We start from the raw sequence: 26,149 nt of genomic DNA on the forward strand, positions 1-26,149 counted from the left end.
CTCAGAACAATTCACACATCTTTGTGAACACTATGTGCTCATTAGCAGCTAGAACAGCCAACAAGTGATTATAAATACAGAAGAGGACTAAGCAGCATGATTCAAACCTGGAAACAAAAAAGTCACGTAAAGTTCCACACTTCAAAGCAAGAGATTCTGGGAATGCCCTCTCCTCAGCCCAAGTCCAGAAAACCTCTGAGCACCAGTGCTTGCCACAAAAGCAAAATCAAAGGCCAAACAGCAGTGACTATCATAATACACACTTTAAAAGGTTGACTTGAGCTTAATCCTCATTAAATTCTAATAAAATCACAGTGCCTTCCTGAACAAACAGTGAAACAAATTAAAGGTCCAGATGGAGCCCCCCTTAATAAGACACATGGGATGCCCCAGTGAGCCCATCACGGCTCCAGCACAAGGTGCTGGGCCACCTGATGGTCCCGTGCCACTGCTCAGCGAGCAAACTCCGCGCGAGAAAGGAAAGCTTTATTATTTCATAATTGAGTTTTTCCTACTTCCAACAGAAAACAGTTATTTCTAAATATCGACCTCACGGGGCTAATACTGCATGAGTTAAAAGCAGTATCTGTGTGCTTTGATATGGTGATTCGTTCCTCTGCTGGGTTAAGAGGTTCATAAATATTAACCATGCCACATTTGCATATGTCACCCACAGGCACAATCTTCCCTCTGAAAACAGGGAACAGAACCCGTGCAATTCCTCCATGTGTTGCTTTCTAATCGCCAGATCTAAAATGGCCATGGCAGTTACTTGAGCAAGGACAGTATATCTGGCAAAAAGCCAAACTACCAAAGCATACTGTTAATTATGGTGCACCAGTTTGGTTTGGACAGATGCCCAAAATGCTGGAGTTGACATTTCAAAAACTTGAAAGGTTAGGATCACACTCAGAAGTATTTAAATGAGTCAATTTTTCCAGAAAATTGAGAACTATTCACTGTTACTACAGATTTTATGGGAGCGATGTAAAAATTATTAATCTTATTTTTAAAAGGCACAGATTTATTATTCTACAAAAGATGGAGTGAGTTTGATCACGAAATGCCTGCAATAGATGCAGCGGCACCAAACGATGAGAGCAGCAGGTAGGCAGCACTGCAAAGCCAATGGTCTTATAATGTGCAGAACTAGAAACTTACATGGTTTATAACTCTTACATTTGGATACATTTTCAGTTCACACTTGTAATCAGGACAACTTAGTATTACATGCAATCTGTCCCCCAAACAAGTAAAAAACTGGGCTGGTGAAGTATTTTTGCTTCAAGAAACTGATGAGAATTTGCCGCAGCCTTCACAAAACTGAAGGGAGCGCAGCCTATCAGTTTTCTGGCAACATTACATGAGCAAGCAGTAAATATTTTCGATCACGCCACGGCTCCCGGCAGAGGAACCTGCCGCCCAGGCAGGCAGGAGGGCTCCTCGGGCGCACGGACGGATGCTCGGACACCGGGAAGGCGCCGACTGCCCCGTTAACATTCCCACGGATGCCGCCAGCGCCCCCAAGTTTCCAGGGGTGCTGCGATCCCCTTGGAGCCGCCCCGAGCCGGGACAGGGTAGAGCTGCCCGCGGCTCCCGGGGCGCTCCGGGGCTCTCGCTGCGACACCGGGCCCGCTGCGCCCGGACCGACGGCGTCCCTCCCGCCCCGGAGCAAAAGGGAGAGACGTAAAACAAAATAACATTTAAAAAAACCCGTAACAACCTAAGCCGAGCCATCAGCCCAAAGCCAAGCAACTAGCTGGGGGAAGCGCAAACCCACGGCGAGAGAAGAACAAAGAAGGCAAGTGCAGCCGGAGCTCTCGCAACAGATGGTTTGAAGCTGACCAGATTTCGCGCTGGCATCCCCTCCCCTCCCGCCGCGGGCGGTATTCGCACGCACCGGCCCGGCCGGCCCCGGGCAGTCCCAGCCCGCGGGTCCGGCATCCCCGCCGGCCGCAGGTGCGCGCCCCGGGCCCCGCCGCACCACGGGCTGCCCGCACCTCGCCCCGTCCCGTCCCGCCGCCACTCACCCAAACTCCCGGCGAAACCGTCCATCTTGTACGGGGGGAGGCTGGTGCCGGAGCCCGAGGCGAAGCCGCCGTCGTGGTCGGCCGGGACAGGTTCATTCACCCGCGCAGCGGCGGCAGGCAGCGGCGGCGCCGCAGCCCGGCGCTCGCAAGCCGCCCGGGGCAGCGGCTCCAGCGGCTCCCCGCGCTCGGCGGCGGGAGGCGGCTCCGGCGACTGCTCCTCCTCCTCCTCCTCCTGCCGCTGCTGCTGCTTCTGGTGCTGCTGCGGGGCCGGCGCTGCCCGGCTCCGTCCCTGCGCCGCGACCCCAGCACGGCAGCGAGTGCCGAGCTGCTCCCGCCCCCGCCGCCAGCGCCGCCCCAGCGCCCCGTGCTGTCGTGCTTCCGACTCCGCCCGCCCTGGCAGCCGCCGCTTCCCCTGCGGGCGGGCCGGCCGCGCAGCTCCCGCCGGCGGGCGGGCAGCGCCCAGCGCCTCGGGCCGTGGCTCCCGCGAGAGCGGCGGGCGCGGGGCTGCGGGGAGCGCGGAGGGCACGGAACGCGCTGCGGGGCGCGGCCGGGGCAGCGGCAGTGCCGGGGCCAGCGTGCCTTCTCCGGCGTGGGCTGGCCAGGAGCAGCACCTCGGATCACCTTCAAAAGCTTGTGCTGTCGGGCGGGCTGTGGGAGAGTTAATTGGGCGACTTAAAAGTATTCACCCCAGCAACCAAAACAGATTTTCTTAGCTGAATCTCAAAATGCTCGCTCATACTAGTTCGGGGAAGTTTTTCCTCACTGAAGTTAAGCCAGAGGAACTGTCACTTCTGTACCCTCGCATTTCTTGCAGCCGGGCATAAGCCACTCCCGGCGCTTCCAGGCAGCCGGGTTCCTGACCGTCTCCTCTAACTTCCCGCCATGTGCTTGATGCTGAGGGGAAAAAAGCAGGACCAGAAATTCAAGTCAGCCATGCTGCATACTATCTAATCGCCCAGCCAAGGCGATTTCGTGTGTTAAACAACATCATCAAGTTGCATGACGCACTTTCTCCTTGGTCAGGAAAAGCTCCGTACCAATCGCAACATCCTGTTTTGCTATAAGTATTTCCCTGTAATGCACTCAAGGCTAGTGCTGCAGTTACACACAGGCGTGGGTAATTGCCTCACGAGCACGTCCCTGGCATTTGCAGCTGGGCCCTCTAATGACAGGCTGTGGATGTTGTTGAACAGGACTGGGGAGACGGCGGAGCTGGAGAGCAGCACAGACCTGCTGGGAGCAGCCCACATTTCCCAGCACCTTCCATCCGCTTAGGCAAAAGCATCGTTATCTTGCTGATCTGCAATATTAAATAAACCCAGGAGGTTTATGCTCACCCACATTAGAGAAAAGCGCCTTGAAATTTTTCATCAAAACCTAATCTCCACTGGATTTTCCAGCAAATTTTACTGAACAGCTGCCACAGCAATGAATTTGAGTGCAGCTGCCTGCAAAACTACATTAATAATCCAGCATCATGCATCCTGTAGTCTTGTCAAAAAAGATGCCCTGCAATCGATCTGCTATAAATGAGCCACCATTAGCTTCTAAGTTCTGGACATAATTCCTAACAGGTGTTAGAGTACCTACCTGCACACAGAGTATGTTGTAGAACAGCTGTATGTAGGCTACTTTCGTGGTCTTTTAGCTATGAGAAATGGCTCCTGCAGTCAGTATAGTCCAGTCAAAATTCCCTTTAAAATGCTTCATTTTACAAACAAAAGGAAGAAGAGCCAGGCACTACAGCTCCAGTCCTCTCTCCCCACCCCCTATTTATTGCCTGCCTCAGGGCAGGTTTCCAAGATGCTCAGAGCATTGGGAGTACAGGGAGAAATCTCTCAAGCTAGGAAAGGAAAAGTGCCCTGAGAATTCAGAACCTGTGCACAATTTTCTTCAGAAAAAAAGTCCCTTCCCTGGAGGCAGAGCCTTATGTAAATTCTTCACGTGGGACTTGTGTGCATCAGGTATGCTGTTTTGTTAAACAAAAAACCCCAACCGAACAAAGCAAGTCCAGCTGCTGCCTTCAGCTCTTCAAAACCATCCTTGAGATACACCTGTAACTGAGGTATTGCAAACATCCTTCAGTTTTTAAGTGTTGCCTCTATTTTATAGACTGGAAATGGAGGTTCAGAACTGAAGATGGCATCATAGATCCTTATCTAGATGTTTAATCCCTACTGAAATTGGTTAGGAGCCTGAATTAATACCTTTGATTAGCTGTGTTGTGCAGAGCTTGCACAGAAGTATACAAAAAGGTTAAAGAGCTTCAAAGAAAACCAGTTCGCCATAATCCTATGTTGAACATGAATATGGAGTACTGTTGAAAGCCCAAGATTTGGTTCCAGTATTTTAAAAGTAAAGCTATATCACTGCAGAGTTAAGGAACTGAACAAAACTGAGGAATTTGAAAAGGAAGTTTATCTCAATGTGACTTGTTATAGGAACGTCTGAAGAGCAAACATTATGCAGAACTTAAAAAATAGGACAAACTCCAGCTTTTAAATTCTTATGTTTAATTCTTCAGTCTAAGCCAAGTTCTGCATGCTGTGTAAATTTAGATAGGGTTTAGACTGAAGCATTAATTTATTTATTGGTTGTCTTTGTGGTGTACACAACAGATGTAATAGCAGTATAGATAAGACACAATCAGAACTTCAGCAGAAGAAAAATCTCTAGTAAATACATATATGGCCACGTGTATATAGTCTTAAACAATTTTACTTAGCTGATGAGCAGAAGAACTTATAATTACAGAAAAAATACTCTTATTTATGTAGGTTTCAGACAGGTACTGGCAAATTATTTAACATAGCTGTAAACTGATTAACAGTATGACTGTTCCAGGTGCAAACCCTCAGAAAGGGTGATTTCTTACCTCCAGTATGGTACTAAGGTTTGTCTTGGAGGAGGGACAAATTGTATAGTGCTTTAAGGGGTTTAACTTCTGTTTCTTTGTTGACAGTGATTCAAAAACATGACCCAGAGTTGTTACAAAGTTTAACAAGCTCAGTGATTGTCTCTGTCTAATTTATGTTTTGATGCTAAGGAAAGATAACGCTATTCAAGATTGGAGTAAACTTGGAATATCCCATCTCAATTTTCAAATCAGCTAAAAATCCAGTCCTTTATTGCACATATAGATAGCAAATAGAGGAAGATAAATGTGATACCACAGGGCAGGAATTTTACATCAGTTTGACAGATTCACAGTTTGGGAGATCTAAATTCTTTCCTGCAGCTTTCCCTTTCCCTGCATTGCAGCCCGATCCATTGTGACTCCCACTGGCTCAGGAGGCAGCTGGACCAGTGCTGGGGCAGGCAGAGCCTGAGCTCTGCTTCTCAGAATAGCTGGTGAGCAAGGAGCCAGTGCCTCAGCTGCACTAAATCAGTTTGGTGGTGCTGACTGCAGCAGGCACGGCTGACAGACCCTAGCTGGGCACCTGGACGTACACACAGAGTCTCTCTCTTACCAGAGGGAAGTTATGGAAAATGCAAACCCCAGCAGAAGGTCACCCTGAAGTACATAGTGGAGGCTACACACATTCCAGATATATTTACACAGCCCTTGAAGGAAATAGGCTGTTTTTTCCCCATTGTTTCATTTCTCTGGCACATTTTCCTTGGACTGCAAGTTTTTGAAAAGTACTTCTTGAAAGAATACCTGTGTTTGTCTTGGTGGTTTTTTGAATTGACATGGTTTGGCAGCCTTCAGCCTGGGAATTGTTTATAACCTTTTGGTGGCTTGAATGTAAATTACATTTAAGCATTTTTCCACTGAGCAAACATAAAAATTATGAACAACTGAAAATTAAATTGCTGAGATTCTTGTACATGAAGTTGGGAGTCTGAACCTGAGCCACTTCATCTTACTGGGTAGAAAGAGAAATGTACTTCCCATAGGACTCATCGTCTTCTTCCTGCAGCTTTTCTGGTGCACCTCTTCAGGGTGAGTAGCAAGAGCCCAGATGGTAATGAGCAGTCAGAAAGCCTGAAGTCTGATCCAGCCCCAGAAGTCTGATCCTGCCTCTCTCCTGTTGTACCTGCAGACCTGGGAAAAGGAGAAGAGGTGATGCTATTTGTAACCAGCTGTGCCCCACAGCTGATGGTGTAATCGGTGTAGGATTTCTCCCCATGCTCGTTTGAGATGTTGTCCTTTGCAGATAGATGGGGTTCTTTATGATGCCTTGTTTTGAAGATCAGCGTTGAGAACAATTTTTTTGGCTTGCCATAAGGTATTGGATATTTTTAATTCTCTCAAGTGAGTCTCAGGTACCCAGGAGTCACTGACGTAAGGGAAAAGATTTGATGCCTGACCTAGAGGAAAATTAAATTACTCCTTCATGATTTATAGAGGTTACTTCTCTTACCTCCAACACAGAATCTCTGCTGTTTTTCTTTCTGGGCTGCGATTTTGCCTCCCCCAATAAGCAGCCAAAGATTCAGTCCCTCTAAATCACCCAGGGGCATGAATCAGCACCTGTAACACTGAATGGGCTGGAAGGCACTAAGAGACTTGTTAGGGACTTGAGAACCGAGAACTTCCATTAAGGCTTCTAATTATGTGTTTAACAAAAATATGACCTAGGATTTTTTAAATGTTAGTTAATTCATCTGCTGTGTCTATCCTCATTCATTTGTTAAAGACACCAAGCTGCTCCTGTAGAATGCACTTTAGAAGCCAGTCTTGATATTGCTGTGTACGTGCTTCACTCAGTTTTTATAAACTGTTCCTAGAGGTCTAATGTTAAAGCATGCCTAAGCATCCCCTGGTCTTCTCCCATTGTCTTAAAAAGTAAGAACAGAAATTGTCTTCCAAAACAAAAATATCAGTTTGCCAAAAGCTTTCCAGTGGCTAAGTTCTGTTTAGGTAGACTTTTTGTAGTAGGAGGAGGATGGATCATAGTCTTATCTCTATAGTGCTACTACTTCATTGCTGATTAACATAAAAACTCGTAGAGGTTGACTTTTGCAGCTATGTAGAGCTGATCTTTGTTTCACTTCTGCATATCTAGTTTCTCAGTTTATTGCAAATAGATTTTCATCACAGTTTGCAAAGTTGTTCCCAAATGTTCGGAAATGTCTTCATTTAATAGCACAAAGACAATTTACTGTCAGTCCAAAAAGCCAAAAAATTTTTAAAGATACTTATGATTTGTGAGGGTCTCCATAATGGAAACTTAATAGAGATGGCTTCATTTCGAGGATATGCTAAGCATCCATATCCTGAAAAATCCAGCTTACAGGTTGCTTCTTTGTGTTGATTATCCCAAAATTTCAGTTCCAAGCCATTAATGACACTTTGGCAAGGACCGTATCATTTCCTGAGGTCCTCATTAAATGCACATTTTGGTTCAGGTGTAGAACCTACAAATCTCTCTTAGCTTATGCTAAATTTCCCATCATTACAGTAATGTGTTAAAAAAATAGTAGTCTCCTACAAATGTGACTACTGAGTAAGAGAAAAATAGCAGAGCTCTAGTGCTAATTCATTCACCAGCCCTGGTGGGGAATGAGCAGATTCGGTGTGATTCGTAAGCATTTAAAAATTGGCAGAATTTGAGCAGAGATAGTTAAAAACCCTGTATGCACAATACCTTTTTTCTCATGAGGGGAAAGGCTTAGCATTTTACTAGAGAGCAGCTTAAAAATTTTATTCTGCAGCTTTGTATCAAGCTTGTATTAAATGAGGAAATCTGAAAAACATTTCAGAAAGCTGGAAAAATAGAATTTATCTTCCTTCATCTCTCTCTAATTGGATAAGTGGTCTGGTTTGTCATACTGAAAAGCACACAAGTTGTTTTCTCAAATTAGTGAGCTCCTCATGAATTCCTACCTTGGTCCAAGTGCTATAAAAGTCTAATGTCTTACATAAGTGCTAAGTTAAGGATTTAGCTGAGGCATAAATTGGTGTATTGGCTTTGTATCAGCCATTTACATTAGGGTGCAGTTTATTCTCTGCCTCAGGAAAAAATGTGCTTCAGCTTGTACTCAGGAGCACTATGATGATCTCTGGAACAATCCCTTTTCTGTTCTTCTTTCTTAGAAAAATTAGGAAAATGTAAGGCTAGCAGGTTAGCGATGTTAACAAGGAGTGCTAACTAGTAAGTCTTAAAACTGCTGGAAGAGGAGCTGATTTTCAGCAGAGAAGTTTATGGACATCCCCCTTGGGGACAGAATAAATGTGGAATTTATTTTTTTTTCCCCTGAGTGTTAAAACATCTCCCGTAGCTTTGCATTTTATACGGCTCATTTTCCACAATAAGAAGCTGCTCTGCACAATAAGCTGTGTGCCTGTGTATGTGTCTGTAAATAAATACAGATTTATTTCCTATAGATCCTTCTCTCTCAGTGCTGGTCGCCCCTCGGTGCAGTTCTGGTTAAGCGATTACTGTGCCTGAACCATTTGTCAGGGGAAGGAAGTGCCTGCAGAGAAGTGATACATTACTGTGTAGTTTCTTGCTGTGAAGTGTTGATTTTAAAACAGGCTGGCAGTCTGCAGCCCACCCCATAATAAAAAATGAACAGATGTGGTTTAGGAGATTTTGTTTTTCTTTTGTCCTGTTGTTCTGTCCAGTTTAAGGAATCTTTTATTGTCTTTCAGCTATGCTGTACTCAGCAACAGATTTATCTCTTATGTTTGGCCTTGTCACCTCTGGGAGTTCGGGATTCTTTCCTATTTCCATTTCTACCTTTTTAAGCTGTGACAACCACCCTATTGCCTGGTTATTAGCCACCAGAGCAGGTGTGGGACGTTTTCCTTTAGAAAGGATAGTGTTAGCACCCTAATTCTGTGAGCAGCACAGTGATCATCTTCTGTTCTCCAGGCTGAGAGCACCAACAAGGTAAGTGTTAGTGTAAGACATAGGCTGGAGAATGAAGACCAAAAACAGGTCAGCATGGGCTAAACTGAAATAAAGTGGAAAAAACCTATTGCCATTTAAAGATAATAATTTTGCAATAATATCTATCTGTAGATAACTTTGATTAAGGGCAAGGCTGCTCTCTGGATACCAACAATGTACAACTGAGCTTTCAGGCATTGATATCTTCCATATCTGCAGTATCAGACATTTACTTTACTGCCCCAGGAGAAGATGTAACTCTAGGAAGGAGCTTCTGCCCAGCTCAGGGACACACTCCATTCAGATGGGTCATACAGAAATGGTGTATCACTTGCAAAGTCTGATGAGGCAACTGATTGTGTCTTTGTGAATTAATAAGATTAGGATCATCACAATTAATCAAGAAAATGCAATTCTAATTTAATGGTTTCTTAATGGTCATCAAAATGATACAGCTTACTATCTCCTGCTTTGAGAAGACCTCCAACGTCAGTCAGGCTCATAGTGAAACAGAGGCAGTGATATTTGATCTTTCTGTGGGCCAAAATTGTAAAAGCTCAAAGGGGAAACTTCAAACCTGCCTTGCACCGTGATTCCTAGCCATGGATCCCTAACAAATGTAACCAGGGGAGTTAGATATTCTGTAGTCAAAGGCAGTAGATTATTACTTTATTCCTAATTAGGCTGTCTCAGGCATGCAGTGCACAGTTGCAGTGAATGAACTCATATTTACCTGTGCCTGAAGAATAGTTAATGAAGCCCATTTGTTTCAATTTCCTTTACCTACCCTACATTTACTAATTATAGTTCCTAATTAATGACATCAGGAGTTGAACTTTGGCTTTTAAAGCACCAAACCCATGCTGTGCTCTAGACAAATTTACATTCCATTTATGCAAGTCATCCAATTAAAATTTACTCATAGAAAGTATATAATACACCCAAATGAATACATTATTTCCCCTATTAATCTGCTTTCTTTGCTTTTCTGCAGAAGTGGACAACCTTTTCCTTTAGCTCAAATGGGAATTAATGTAAAAAAAAACCCATCCAAAAAACCCCAAACCCAGACCTGAAATAGGCAGCAGAAGTAAATTAAAGGAAAATTTCTCAGGTCAATTAGTAAATTAGCATTCTTAAATAAATAATTGCAAAAAAAGAAAGCTTTCCCTCTAATCTTGCTTATATGACTGCATTTAAAAATTGAAAAAATGTGGTAGGGGGAAAAACTGATTTGAAATTTTTCATGTTTCCACGTGAAAACAGCAGGTGGCAGCAACACTGACTGTGCATCCAAATCCGGGGTTTGCCTTCCTCACTTGGGTGGGTAGGCTTTGAATCATTTACTGGCTAACATCTCTTCAAGTTGGTCCTGAAAACATAAGAAAGTCAAAAATTCTACCTTCTTTCAGGCATATGATCTTCAAATCTGTGATCTTCATCCTGGAAAGGTGTTTCTTGGTTCAGGTCTCTCTGGACTGGCACTGAAGTATCCTTTGTCCTTTTACGTGGTTTGTAATGCTTGGGAAATTGTGCTGGAGGCAAAGGTGAGTGCCCAGAGCAACTTGGTCTTTTTATTTTGTTTTACATACAATATTGGTGAATAAGGACATTTGTCCTTCAAAAACGTGCTGCTCTGACAAAATCCTTAATGTGTCAGAGCCACAACTCCCAGGTTGTACTCTGCATACAGGGAATGTGCAGACTGAAGACAAGGTATGAGAAAATAGCTTCCTGAGCATCATGTGATGCATAAATGGTGTCACAGGCAACGGCAATACTTCTCAAGAGAGGAAGAAAAATGCCATTCAAAAACTAGTGTTGTTGTGAGACAGGCATTGAAGACAAAAGTTTCATTTAATATCCAGGTGCTCATAAATTCATCCTTTGAACAGCAACCAGGGCAGGTAAGATTTCCACAGGTAGTTCAGGGCATTGGCATTGGGTTCTGCAGCTCCACATTTTCAGAGGTATAATATGTTTTAAGGAAATAAAGCTTGAACTATGAAGGGCAAGTTTCCTTTAGGACTTCATAGCTGAGGAAAACAGGAACAGCACAGAGTCAAATTTGACAGAAATGTCTCAAGTTAACCATTTCTGTAAGATTATGAATGGTGTTTCATGTGCTGTACACTCCTTCACCATATTTCAGAACAGAACACTCAGTCCTCTTCAGGGGACATTTCTAAATGTTTCTAAATGGTTTATTTTCCTCTGTACTCTGCTAATCCTTTCAAAATCTTCATTTTTACAGTGAGATATAAGAGGTTGTTTGGCTCAGATGGCTCTGCCATGTTGACTGTCTGTTCCAGTCCCACTTCACAACTGACAGTGATATTCTGGAGGTTCTTTGTTTCAAATTAAAACAGAAAAATTTCTAATGGCTTCATAGTGACTTCAAAGTTCCACTGCTCTCCGTTTCTGTGTAAGGCTTTTAAAGGTTTTCTCATTCTGTACCTCTGCCTGCTTTGGTTGAAGTAGGCATGACACCAAATGACATTTTGGTTTTGAATAAAAGATGCACCAGACAAATTATATTGGCTATACATACCATTTTCCTCTGCCAAATCTAAGGATTATACATGTCGCCAGCATTTTTTTCGTGTGGAAAACCATTGTGAGCTGTTCCAGCTGTTACAATTTATGAAGATCAAAATCTCCTTTAAGTGTTCTTTCTACAAAGTCTGTCAAACCAGAATCTTGCTGGGAGAGGACAGGTGGCAGCATAGGAAAGGTGGAATTGACTCATCTCTCATATTTTTCTAATTTCAGTATGATTGCTAGTGTATTTTGTACTTCAGGTAATGTTCTGAAGCCCAGGAGATCAGAACTGAATGTCCTTTTTGTCATGTCCCTCCCTACCTATGTCAGCCTCCCAGTATCCTTCAGAGCAGGGAGTACCAGTTACCTGCACTGACCATAAAACTGGAAAAAAGAAAAAAAGCATTTCCATGGTACACCACACCAGTAGAGTGGATTAAACAACAGAGTCTGCCCAAATCTTCTACCAGCATGGAAGAAGGGGAGGAGCATCCAGTCCTCTGGTTTAAGAGGAGACTGTGAAGGTACCAGATAAGTGGAAAAGGCAAAAAGCATCAGGCACTAGTAGACCTTAGTTAATAGTTCACATGAAAATACCACTACACAGACTATAAGGGTTTCAGGTAAATGAAGCAGTAGAGGTTTGATTGTAATAGCAGGTGTTTGGAAGAGCTTTTAAATTATTCTAGCTGGTTCCATGTCAGTAAAAAAGTGATTGACTTTGAGGACTGAAGAAACTGTATTGTAAAGCTAATAAGCATTAATAAGATGGCAAGAAAAATACAGGACTGTAGGAACAGGGAGGAAAAAAAAAACCCTAAAACCATGGAGGAAAACTTATTAATTATGCCTAGAGGAATACAACTAGAAAAACAACTAGAGGAATAGAGCAGCCTCTCTTTAACAGACATGGAACCAAGTTAGTAATCTTTTTCTTGATTTCTGTGCCTTATGGGTTTATGTACATAGGAGGAATTCTGCTGAAAACATGCTGCTTTCAGCAGAAAGTGAAGAGCTGCATTTGAATAATCTTTGTATGTAGCCAAAAAAATAACTTGAGGGCATTTTGAGTGTTACTCTCTTTCCTCAAGGTCCAGAGAGGAGTTGGTGGGCAGACACCAGTTTCATACTCTGCTCATCCCTCCCTTGCATGGACAATTGCACCAAGAAAAATCAAAACACTGCCCTACTCCAGCAGCAGTTCTTTATGCTCATTCCTACTCAGCTATCTCTCACTTATATAAATGTGGGGTAGTGAAAATCCTGCTCGATAATATGTGTTTCACAAACGGAGGAAAACTACGTGATGCATAAAGGGACTTTCACAAAAAGAATGGCATTTCTCATGCAAATTCATTACCTTTTAATAAAACAACCTTGGGCTTTTAAAACACAAACTGTTGTCTGTAAATGTTACTGGAACCACATTATAGCTGGAGTGCAAGAGTATGGAATAAGCACATGAATGTGCTTATTGAATGTAATGTGAATATACAATATGAATAAAATTCTTTCGGTGTACTTGGAATTGGCTGTGGTTTATTTTTTCTCAGCATTCTTCCTGCATTTAGTTCCTCTATTGTCTTTACTGGTTATTTAAATAAATTTGGTCTGGATTTCATCTGAAATAAGCCAAGGAGAGCCATATATGCCTTTTATACCTTTTTAGGATTCCTACTGCTTGCTGTATGATTGCAAGTACAGTTTATCCTCTCATTTCAGCAGAAAAATTTGAATCACCACTGGAATGCATGTCTCAAAGAGAGAAACTCTACCAGCAGTGAAGCCCCTCATCAAAAACTGTTTCTAGTAGTTTTAAGAGTGTATTAAGGCTTGGATTGATTTTGTGGTGACTTTGGTTTGGTTTCTTGCCATTATTCCAGAAAATAGAAAGATCAAAGAAAGAAAGACATATTGATTGGCTCGGATCTGGTCAAAAACTAGATTTGCGTCTTCTAATGTAACTAACATTTTACAGATGGCTTGGTTCATGTTAAAGCTAGGGATGCATGTAGATTGAATTATCAGAGGATTAGAACCAGCTGCATTTAGTATTTTTTTTGCATATTCTGTCCAGCAAAGCACACAGAGCAGACTCTTCTTGAAAGAATTCCAGCAAATGCCTAAAAAAAACCCCACGGTGAATAATTGAGAGTGTGCCCCTGTTTACCACTGGTTAACTTTTCTTCAAAGAAACCACATTGTACATGGCTGAGCTCTTGAGTTCAGGTCCATATATCTCCTTCTTGACTGTGACTTGACTGTGAATTAACAATAAAAAGGATCAGATCTGAAGAATTTACTTGAATAAAATTAGAATCCAGCCAGTATCCAGGGGAGATCCACAAGACACTGGGAGTGACTTTCCAGTTTCCTGCCTTACATTTTGAGCGTCTTCATAAAGGGATTTGGAAAAACCTGATTCTAATTTTGTAATGTTTTGCACTGACTCTGCACATCTCTAAATGACTACACCAGATGCAAAACAACGAAGTATCAACACCACTGAACAATGAATTCATCTGCTAGAAAAATTATACTTAATGATTTATATTCTGAATATTAAAATATTTTCATAATATTTCAGGACACACAGAGACACACAACAGTATTAAAACACTCAAGATTTTCAGATAAACTAGATTTACTCCATTTTATTCAAATTATTTAAAGCTCTTTGAAGATACTATTAAAATAATTCTCAAACTGTAAAATTTATAATGTAAATATAATTTATTGATACATGTCTAAGATATGTATCATTAAAATACTGGCACCCACATTCGCAGCAACGTTGCTACCATTAGCTAGATAAAACAGAACGAGTTTTGCTAGCATTAGTACTATATAGTTTGTTCTGTTCCAGGTTCTTAAGATTATTACTTCTGAAATATGAAAAACAAGGATAAATTCTTGCTTAGTACCCTTGAAGGCTTTTTCAATGATACCCACTCACACTGAAATTATTCCGGATGCTCATCTGTAAGGAAAATCATTTGCCGCAAAATTCAGAATTTGCTTGCTAAGTTAACCTCTATTTGCATATATGTGTTAGATTTTAAAATCAATTATTAGTGATGCTTAGTAAGACCAGTTAATTTTTAAGGGTGATTCTTTCCAAATTTATTGCATGGGATAATCCCAACAAAAAAAATTTCAGGCTTACTAGGAAAAAATGCTTCATATTTTTATTGAGTTCAGGGGATATTTCTTTGCAGAACTTTCTTCCTGAAGCAGATCACTTACGGTAAAATCAGTATGCTTCTACAATGCATGTTTTTCCCATAAACTACAAGTCCCTTTACAGCTTATGCTGATGCTTCTGAGAAATAAGGCTTTGTCTTCAATACAGAGCCAAGTCAATTACTAACTTCTCATCCATAAAGTTTGTGATGGGGGCCAGGCTCCTAAAGTCGAGTGCAATTTTGCCTCAGTTATTATAGCTATAGGACTTTATTAAAAATGTAGCTTTAATCTTGTGTGCCTGTATTTGTATATCCAAGGAAAATACAAAGCAAAGTCTTAAGTCTGTCTTCATCTTGTCTTGGCAGTCTTTTTGGATTGCATATGAGCTGTACAGATGCAATCCAGTTCATCCAGTTAAGCATCTCTGCCTGGTTTTTGTTAATTACCTTTTTAATTCTCAGCAGTAGCAAGTACAGTCTGACTTGTTGCAGCAAACTCCAATGAAAAGTATTATTCAACTCCCAGGAAATTCTTTTCTGACGTCCTATTGTATTTTTATTTTTGAGTATTAGTTTAAAATGAAAATGTGGCTCTTAAAATTTCTCAGCCATACCAGAAAAAGCTGAGAGGCATTTGGGCCCAGGGTTCAGTAACAGCATCCATATTTGTGCAAAGATTTATTTCAGTTTTTGCTTGCTAGCAATTCTTATTTTTAATCAGGTGCTCATCGACTATTACCACGCTTCTACTCACAGAATGAAATCAGCTTGCAGCAGCCTTTAACAGCGTGTATTTTTATTCTCTTTTGGTCTGTTCAGTTTGCATTCAGCTTAGGTTTTTGAGCTTTCTTTACACCTGGGGATATGGATATTGCTTTTGTAATATGGAACATGGAACTCTTTTGTAATCAGATGTCTTATTTTCAGGACTTTGGAAAATACTTATAATTTAGTAAACAATTTTACTGTATTAATAGTTTATAGCAAGAATAATTATATTATTGTATATAAAATGCATTGAGCCTTGTGTTTTAATATTTAATACTCTATTACATACACGGTCTTTTAATACAACATATTCCAATAAAAATCTCTAACTAGGGTATATAGTCTTTTTTAAAATGCTGATGTCTCAAAAAAATGTGAGTAAATAATTAGACATCCACAGAAGTGCAGCAACTTTCAGAAGCTGAAATTGCCACCTGGTGTTTTTATGCTGAAATTAGTGTACTTTCTATTTAAAAAAAAATACATCTATCAAGACAATAGATCTGATCTAAGATTTGGTTGCAGACTGCTTAGAAAGAGAGAGCAGGGATCAGTTAAGTGAACACCAACCTGGACCACCAAGAGCTCAGCCCTCCTCAGCCTCTCCTGGGGCACCCTGAGCAAGCAGCCTGACTTCCCCCATCCAGATCCAATGGGGGTATTCCATCTCTTCTTCAAATAACCATGACAGTGCTGCATGAAAAGTGATCAGCAGCAAGGAAATACATCTTGGCTCACCAGTGTGTTTTTAAGAGCTGATTTGTGGAAATAATCTTCGTGATTGGTTTTGGGGTTTTTTTTCCATTTCCAAGCCATTGACTGTTACTGACAGGTCACCTATAGGTCTAACAAACAACTAATGTAAATTAAAATATTGAAGAAAACTACTCATGATATTTTAGCTTAGTCTGCTAGTGTGAGTATAAAGTAGTAATGAAGAAATTTAATTAACAACAAAGATGTATTAAAGAGAGAAGTCTAGGCCAGCTCTTCCTCTATTTACTTGCCAAGACTGGAAGACTGATTTCTTTTTGTTTTGTGTGCACTAGCCTCCTGGGACAGGGTCAGCTAATCATGTCCATGAACCTCCCAAAACCTGGCTGACATACATCTACATCCCAAGCGACCCACACCAGAAAATAATTGTGCAGAGAGGTGTCAGTGAACATGCAAACCACATTTCTACTGCCTCAGTTTCAGGACTAGCCAACATCTTCAATGTATTAACAGTAATAAAGAGATAAGTCTGATGTTAATTAACTAGAGGTTTTGTTATAAAATAAGGCATAATGATTCAGAATAGCCATGTTCAAGAAATTCCTTCACTGATTGTTTCACTAAGAGAGAAAATGGAGCACAGAGAAGGCCAGGTAGTACAATATAATGGCTTACATAATTAATATATTATTAAATAGTAGTATATTATTTGATGCAATTCTATATTTGTAAAATGGATCCCAAAACTCACTGGAAACTGGTAATGCTTGATAGCTTGATAGCTTGTACATCTGATTATTTACAGAGCTGTTCAGTTATGCCCATAAGAATTTAGGTACTCCTTTGCTGTCACTGGTTTTTTTGGGGTTTTTTTCAGTTTGTTAAATCACAATGTGAAGTTTTCTGGAGCATTCACAGATTACAGGTATTTTCCTGATAAGGTTATAATTCTGAAGGCTGTGATTCCACCGGTGGATTTACTGATGAACTATGCCTGCAGGATACCCTATGGCCTTACCTGGGAACCAAGGCAACAGAGATAAATATCAGGAATAAACTGGTAAGATCATAGTCAAAGAGAACAGGTAGGAAGCAAGAAGCATCAGGAGTGTTACTGGAGAGCAGATAGGTGGTCTGGAGAAGGAAGTGTGCTCATTTCTGTGGCAGTAACACTTCATCTGCTTTATGGGCAATGTTGTTCTGCAGCTGAATCAGATCTGGAGAGAGTGTGAAAACTGACCTGGGAAAGTCTGGAGGCTGAATTGAGATGGGAGCAATCAGCAGAGCAACATCCATCCATCTCTGCTCACTGGTGCCACAGCTCTGAACCCTCCACTGACTTTGTGGTCCTGCAACAATATCTGTTGGAATAATTTAACAGGAGCACAGGTGTATTTTAAAAAACTAACTGGAAATAAGAACAGCACAGAATTTTTAAGTCCTTTGCAGAAAGACCAAATGTAAGATCAAAAATGAGAATCTGTAATATAAATATGGTAGTGAAACTCTTCCATATGGCTTGATCCCTGCTCCCCGCTCCCTGAGATCACTGACAACTTCCTTTGTATTAACTGAAATGGACTTTGGATAGGACCTGGTAATAATTAGAGTTCAAAATGTCTGGCACTCTTAGGAAAACAGGTGGATGAATCCATAACTAAGCAAAAAATGAACTTATGCATATTTATTGTGGACAGCTGCAGGCAAAATCCCAATGTTTTAACCCTATACAGCCTTTGTTATGTGCCTACATTCCTTTGCACTGACCACCTGTTATTTATCAGTTGCACCATACCAACATTGCCTTATGAGGAAGAATTGGCCGTGATTGATATGGACACCATCCATGGCCTTGCCTCAGGGACTCCCAGGGAAGTCGGGGACATCTGGTGTGAGAAAGGACTCCAGGAGTAATCTGGCTGGCTGCAGGAGTGTAGCCCTTGAGTTTGGATCTTATTTGGAATAAACACATGTGGCTCTTCATCACCTCTTTGAAAAGAAGGACAAATTTGCATGGTAAGAGGAAGAAAAACAAGGACACCAATGTCTGGTACCACACCCTCCACCCATGAGTGTGCTTTTCCAGCCTCTCTTGAACCAATTAAAACTGTCAGGTGAGCATTTAATGGAATGTGGCTTAATATTGTTTATCAGTAATTGTTTGAAATAAGCATATTCTGCAATAAACTACATAAAAAAGAAGCAAGGACTTTGTCTAGCACACATGAATAGTTTTCATGAAAAAAACTTGCCTTAGCAATACAGTTCCATATGGCTTGGAATATGAAATACTTCATGATATGAAATATTACATACTGACATGGAATTCCAAATATGGAATACATGATATGGAATATGAAATACTACATGAAATACTTCATGATTTTCTCTGCTTTGCTGCTTTATAAAAGACCTAGGACTGCTTCCAATAAAAATGGGAGGCAAAACTTCACTTACTCCAGAAGCAGAAGTCTTGAACTTTAAAAAACTCCTTTCATTTCACTCAAGCTTACTGATATAAGTCTCAATAACCAATATATTATACAGAATTTGAAGTAGACATTCTAGAAGATTTGGAAAATATTCTTGCGTATTTTCAGTAGCTCCTTTATGCATTGTTAAATTACCACCTACTCCCACTAAATCCGCTGACATCAACTAGAGTCTTTTGTTCTTATCTTCAGAAGGTTCTGATTTAGGCCCTAAAAATGCACTTGAAAAATATAATTAAGGATGAAATCCTTATTTCTTTGACGTTAATAACAAAACTTCAATTTTATGTAAGTGTTAATGCCGATGATTGCAAAGAAATGGAATTTAATTAAATTTAAATAATTATATCCTTTTGTACGAAATGACTAATATTTCCCTTTTATTGTCTAAAAGAGATTCTTTTTTCTTTTATTCAGTCTGCCAAGACAATGCTGAGATGGCCATCAATTGTCAAGATGATCTGAATCTGAGTCTTAGTAAAGACTAAGTTTCACATTTCAGGCACTGATTTTTTTGAACATGAGAAAAAATATCAGAGAAAGATTTTAACATCCACCTCCTAATCTGTGTTAGTTTAATTTATTTCTCTAGGTGTTTACCTCTACTGAAAAACCACTGTGACTCAGCCTATGCCCTTTCATTGTTTGAATAAATTACTTGGTAGAGTACATTCCTTCATTCTCTTCAAACTTCCAAACTTCTATTTATCATTACAGTTCTACCTGTAGTTGGTAGGATAAGTAGTATAGGTTTAAAATGATACCATGGAACTTTAAAAATTCTTATCCTTTCTTCTTTCCTTCCTTCCTTCCTTCCTTCCTTCCTTGGAACTCACAGATAAATACCAGGTTATAAATTTCCAGTGCCTGTTTGTTTATATTAATATTCACAGTAATCCCTGCAGTCCTTTGAGTGTTAATATTTTGGGAGGAAGAACACTCTTCTTTCTATGATGGCTGTCAAGTCAGGTTTTCCTATCTTCTTTAAAAAGAGGAATTTATTCCTCACCAAGAACTATAAGATGTATTTTTAAACGACATAGAGTTTGGTTTTAGTGGGACAACTTTTATTTGGAATAGGGTTGAATTAGAATAGGATTTGCATGAAGAAGACACGTATGATTGCTGAAAACTATTGCTGGGTTAATTCTGCACTGAATTAAGGAGTTTTGAAGTTTTACTACTCTCTGGGAAAATTACCCCCTTTCATATCTTAAAGCTCTGTGTTCCCACCAGTTCACGTTACCCAGTCCTTTCTCTTCACTGCATCATACTGAACCCTGCTCAGGACCTGCTGTGACCACTTGCTTTCATCTAGGACAAGGGTGCCATAACTCCAAACTGTCTCTTCCCTCCCCCCCGCCCATCACTCTGTCATGGAGGGCAAAGTCTTGGATTTATGTATTCACAGGAAAGCTACCACTTTTACTTTAAAAAGTGGAATAAGGTATGTCATATCCATTATGCATTAGGGGTGTCTGGGCAGAGACCTAGTGCTGGATAATTGGTGCTCTGTAAATTCACATTCTCCATTACTGTCCATATCTTCCCTTTGTAGCCAGGCTACAAGTATGAAATCTCCATAAACATTTTTCATTACAAAGTCTTCTGCCTAAATGTAATAACAACTATTTGCTTGGCCATATCTTAACTATTTAACATTTTCCTAAAGCTCCTATTCCCAAAGTTTTCTTTTTAAATATAATGACTTCCAAGGCCTCCTAAATATATCCTTAGTTTCACATTAAGGCAGGTCTATCTGTTATTAAAATGGTGCTATAGAGTTATAAAGAGAGAAACAGATAATGCTACCTGGCATACAAAAAATGTTACCTGGCAGAAAAAAATGTTACCTGGCAGAAAAAGCTGGGGAGATAATGGGTAGATTAAAATCTCTTTTCCTCTTTTGCATTGTAATGCCTTAATTGTGTCAATGGATTCCCTGCAACCACCACCCAGACAGCAACCTGAGCTTTATTCCTAATCCACTGCAGGAAGTGTGGCTGAACAATAGATCCCTTGTGCCTGCTCCAAATGGGCAAATAGATGGGAACAACACCATCAGATCTGCCTTGCCAGTTAGCTTCAAGTAGCATTAAAAATTACCAGAATCTGGATCCACCTCTGGTGCACACAAACCCGAGTGTATTTCAGCAGCGCATAGTGCCAAACCAAAGCTATGTGTTTATTTGTACTCCCAATGTAATTCTCATTTCCCTCATAGACTGTGAATGTATGGATTGTTCTATTTATCTGTGAAGAAAATATTTTGCAAGAACTATTTCTATGCTAGCAGAGTAACCACAGTTATTATTTAAACAATGCAATTTGGAGTTTAGATCTGGATGAACCAGTCACACCATCAATTTGTGTTTTCTGATTAAATGGATAAAATTATTGGAATTATTTCTTTCTTTTAGTGGTCTTTTAATGGTACCTTTATTATTTTGTGAAGTCTAATGTTTGAATTTGAGGAACTTCCTAAAAAATAAACTCCAGTCCTGCTCACTTCATGCTGGCATCCTTTGGAGTTTTCAGTGTTCCCTCCTGCGAGCCCTTGGAGAGCTGTGTAATGTGTTTAGCACAACAGAGGGTTTTCTTTTTCCTGTGCTCTGCTTGTCAACTACACATTACCTTTCCATGTCTCCAAGCAGATGCATATGTAGTTTAGTGCTCTGCTCTTTATAGTTTTCCATTTGTTACACAGAGGAGTCAACAAATCCTTCCCTCACCGTGAGATTCTTCCCTTGTCAGTCATGTTCTTTAGTGGGGTTACTTGTAGCCTAAAAGGGCTGTTGGTCTCCCTGAGAGGCAGCAGAGTTTATTTATGGCTCAGCCACTCTTCCACACAGTCATGCTGTCTGTTCACTGCAGGTGCAGGAGGTGGATTTCTGCACAGGCAGACCCCGAGTGAAAGAGGGACACCCGAGCACCAGTTCCTGGTCTCTCTTTAGTAATGCCAGCCTGGCACCTGGCTCCTGGCCCAGCAATCCCTGCCTGGGACACTTTTGTCTCAGCCTACCCCGTATTCTCTGCAAATCTTCAATTACAAACCCCCACATCGTCCCTTTATGAATTTCTACAACATTTTTCTTTCAAGACGAGCAGTCTCGAAAAGGAACTTTTTAGATGGATTTTTTTCAGAAAGAAGATCCAAAAAGCATGTGAATATAAAGGAGGCAAATTTGATTACTGTTTGGAAAGTACATCTTGGTACAGTGTATGGCTGTTCTTATCCAGCAGTGTCATGCACAGACAGAGGGAAATCATATGTATTTACAGAGGGAAAAAAGTATTTGGCTGCCTCCAATGCCTTCAGCAGACTTTTAGGTATATTAGCTAAGAGTGTGCTATATTCCTTTCCAATTTTCTGTGGACCATAACAGCAACTCCCTTGCTGTTTCATGGGTGAGCTGTGCTGCAGGCAGGAGATCTGCATTCCCATAGCTGCCCATAGAAGTGTGCTGGCATCAGGGGTCCCCAGGCACCTGGGAAGATGGGAGGTTGGTGGGGAGCCCACGGTGCTGCCACTTCCCTCTGCCTGAGATCCTACAGTGCCAGGGGCTCCCCTGAACTTCCCTGGCAGCCCACTCACTGCTCAGCTGTGGTGAGGCTGTCCCAGATCTCTGCCAACACTGTCTCCATCATGCCCATTGCCTCTGGAGCACTTGGTTCTGGTGCCAAAATGTGCTCCTGATGATCCTGACACCAACATACATGTGAGATGAGAGAGACACATCCTACTTCTCCAACCCAGAGCTTCTAGAATCTGATTTTGCTCATACAAAAGTGGGGGTTTTTCCCTGTTTTTTCTTCCCCCCAGCCCTGATGTCTATCAGAACTGAAGCATGAGCAGAGACCCTGCACAGTCCCAGACTCGCAGGGCTGAGTCTCAGGACATGGACCCTGCAGCTTTTTGACCCCACCATTTTTCAGAGACATCATTTCATTCGCAAGAGACACACAAACAGAGGAAATGGACCTTATTCCTCCTCTCTGCAGTGCACACATGCTCCAGAGCAGCCAGACTATGGCCTTCTGGTTTTCATTATGACTAAATGCTGGAAATGTGGTGTGCACTTTCCAAAAGGGGCACATTGTATATCTAATTTATGAAAGTAAAGAAGAAAGGAAGAAAGACTCTTTTTGATTCTAAATATGAGAACTGGGGTAGTGTTGTGCCATGTCTTCCAATGGTTATTAGCCAAATATCTGTGTACATGCTGTTAAAAAATATGTTATAGAAAAGAATTGTGATGCCATTTTGTTTGTAACGTGGGTGTGTACAAAGTCTTATTAACATTTCTTGATAAGAAGGACATATACCTCGTGGGAAAAAAAAGCTGCTGTGTGTGGATGCTATTTCAGTCCTGAAGTCTTGATATGTTTAGCACCTTTGTTTTTGGAATAACTTCTACCAGAGCTGTATGAAACAGAGATACACAATACGTGCAGAGAATGCAGGAAAAGTTATTTGACTTCAACTGTGCATTTGTCCTGGGCTGCATAGTACAGTGCGTGTATTGGGAACTGGCTTAGAGCTGAGACTTGGCAGTGCAGGGGTGTCCACAGCACAGATAAACCAGCAGTTTGTGCTGACAGACCCTGGGCTCTGCCTACAGAGCTGTAACAAGACCTTACACGTCAAAAAAAAACTCAGGAGAAACATAGGCTGTGATAAACTCAATTCGTTCCTACTTTGTAAAGATTTAAATCAGGAGTAAGTTCTATTTTGATCCAGTGAGGTTAAAATCTAAATTGCAGAAATGGCCTATCCCTGTCTAATAAGTGAAAACTCATGTCTGCTCTGTGTAAGCTTTTTGCAGTGCAAAGGCAGGGAGGTAATGGTTGAGGGAGCAAAAAACCAGGCAGAAAATTGATAAACAAAAATCCATCTACAATTATTTGGGGGGAAAGAGAACACTTCTCTTCCTTCAGCAGGATCTTCTGTTGCCCAGCATTTGTTCCTTTCTTTACATGGGCAGCATCCTGAACTACAGGCAGAGTTATGTTTGGAGAAGATTTCTTCCCGAGGAAGTGCCAGAATTTCAGCATGTGAAGAGCATGTCCCCTCAGCACAACAGGGACTGAAGCTCAGGCAGCAGCCCTATGTATTCAAAAGCCCAAAAATCATTAGGCAGGTCTAAGATTCACAAGATAGAAAAATACCAGCTGTGCAATTCTTTCCATTTGCTTTGGATTGTTGGAAGTTTTCACTTCTGCTTCCACTTTTCTCTGTAAGCTGGGGGCAAATTAATTTTCAAATGAAACTTACAGAACTCTAGAAACCAGAATTAAAAAAAAAAAAAAAGCCCAAACCAACAAAACACCGAACTTTCAAATGGTCAGAGTTAGAAATATTACACCCAAAATACAACAAAAATATCTGAAAAGGATTGGTTTATTACAATAAGAATGGAGAAAGAGGACATCAAATTAGTTCCAGAAGCTGATACTGCTGACATGATGAGGGAAGGTAAAGGACAATGTAAGTTACTAATATGACACGTATGTGTGCAGTGAATATATTGTAGTGATGGGAGGTTGCCAAAGACTTAAAAAAGCGTAGGCAAACACAGAAAAGCATTTCTATGAGAGCAGAGCTAAGCATCTCTCTGCAAATTCTGGAACTAATCATGCAGATTGTATTTCTTTCTTCCTTAATCTTGTGGTAAAGTAGATTGGGTGTTAGCTTGGGAAAGAAAGCCTTACTGCCACCCTGAAATAGTCTTGGGCTTCCTTTACTCCTTTACCTCCTTCTTCCCCTTTCGTTGCAGGAGCCATAGATACAGACAGTGTTTTTTCTTTCTCGTTCTTTCTTCCCACTGCTTTGTTCTTAACATTTTATGTGCACATTCAGGGATGTTGAAGGTACATTTTGTAACTAGGGGTGAAAGTTCTTGAATGTTGAGGAGATGATGGGAGTATGCAATCTCTGCTCTATTTTGGAGGGAGGATCAGTTGTTGTGCCCAGGTGGGTTTACCTCTAGTCTGTGCTCCCATGAATTTTATCTGCTTGTCATTTTAGTGACAAAAGTAATTTAATAAATTCAAGTCAGGGCACTGATGCTCTTTGAAATGAAGGGACCATGCACATGCAGAGCCAGGGGGTTCCCCTGTGCCAGCAGACACCTGAGCACAACACAGACATAGCTGCACCAGTGATGCCAGAGCCTGAGCCACAACACAGTGAGCTGATCTACCGGGCATCACAAGGGTACACTGGAGCAGGGAGTGGGGCCTTTGAGGAGTAGATAGCCATATATCCACTCCTACAGGAATAACCAGCGATGCTTCTCAGCTAGCAGGGCTTTGCTGGGATAAACTGGGAGGGTACTGCCCCAGGCAGCCAGCAGAACCTGCAGATGCTGTTTTCCCCTTTATGAGCAGCCTGTGGATGTTTCTGCAGGACCCCAGATCTTCTCAGGCAAGAGGAGCTTTAGAGAGAGCAGAAAAGAAACATACTTTCACAGCAGGGAGGAAAAGAGAAAGATGAGTGTGGCACTAAACAAGGAAGAAAATCTCCTGGGGGAAAAAGAAAAGTTGGCAGTGGGGAAAGCCAAGTCCAAGTATTAGTCTGTGGGTTGCACGAGTTATCTGTTCAATTAGGATAATAGCTTCCATGGCAGTTACTGTGGAAGAAATAACATAAGACTCCAAGAGACCCAGCAGAGACTCAGCTACAGAAAAGAAAAACAAAATGATACACAGATGAGAGATCTCTGTTCTTCAACAGACCATGCTCCAGATTACGTGGTGATTTTTTATGTCTTCCTTATTTTTCTTTCCCTTTCTAATCAAGAGTTTTCTCTCAACTTTTTTTTTTTTCCCCTTTTTGTTCTGTGTGCATAAATCATTGAGGCTGGCACTGTCTTGCTGACTTCATCTGCACTAAGAAATCTTGTGCAAAGTAATATATTATATAGTGGCAGCATCTGAACCATATTTCACATGAATGTTCATATATCATTGTTTGTAACATTGCAAGTGCACGACTGCTGAAGACAATTACAAATTGCCCTGCTGGAAGGATAGTGAGACTTCTATTGTGTTGTTGCCTGTTGTTCTAACTGGAAGTTTTCTTCACTGGTGCAAGTATGACCCCTTCCGTGAGCACTATACTGCATGGCCAGACATATGGATTCTATCCTTTCTGTCTTTATGGTGCAATACCAAAATATGCTACAATACCTGACATAACTCCAAATGAACCAGCTCCAGAACTGGGAACAGTTCAGCTGCATCAGCACAGTGGTATGCCTAGGCTAATTAAAATAGGGCAGAGGCTGCACTGATACAGCCATATTGTTCCTGAAACTAAGATACTATCTCAGCCAAGAGCTGCCCTGTGCAATACAGATATACTCTCTTAAGACTGATGAGAGATATATGGATATGTTCTTTAAGATTCAGAGACAAGCCCCCATGTAATAACTTTCACCTTACCTACCTGTTTTAAATATTGGCACAATCCTAAAAGATTTTCATCTTTCCTCCCAGGTTTTCCCCTACATTCCAACAGCTGTTGAAGAAAAACAAAAACCCAGAACCAAAAGTGACTCAAGGAGGGAGTT

The 26,149-nt window shown here is 41.2% G+C and overlaps 1 protein-coding gene across 1 annotated transcript in view; it reads right to left on the reverse strand.

Annotated features, from left to right (window-relative positions):
• EML4 (EMAP like 4) overlaps window positions 1-2,383 on the reverse strand; it is a 149,100-nt gene extending 146,717 nt beyond the window's left edge. The window contains exon 1 of the mRNA XM_048296813.1: window positions 2,031-2,383. Coding sequence (XP_048152770.1) covers window positions 2,031-2,055 — 25 coding nt within the window. The 5' untranslated portion in view covers window positions 2,056-2,383. The remainder of the gene's footprint in view (window positions 1-2,030) is intronic.
• Between the last annotated feature and the right edge of the window lie 23,766 nt (window positions 2,384-26,149).

This window comes from Corvus hawaiiensis, chromosome 3, assembly GCF_020740725.1.
Source record: "Corvus hawaiiensis isolate bCorHaw1 chromosome 3, bCorHaw1.pri.cur, whole genome shotgun sequence".
NCBI classification, from domain to species: domain Eukaryota; kingdom Metazoa; phylum Chordata; class Aves; order Passeriformes; family Corvidae; genus Corvus; species Corvus hawaiiensis.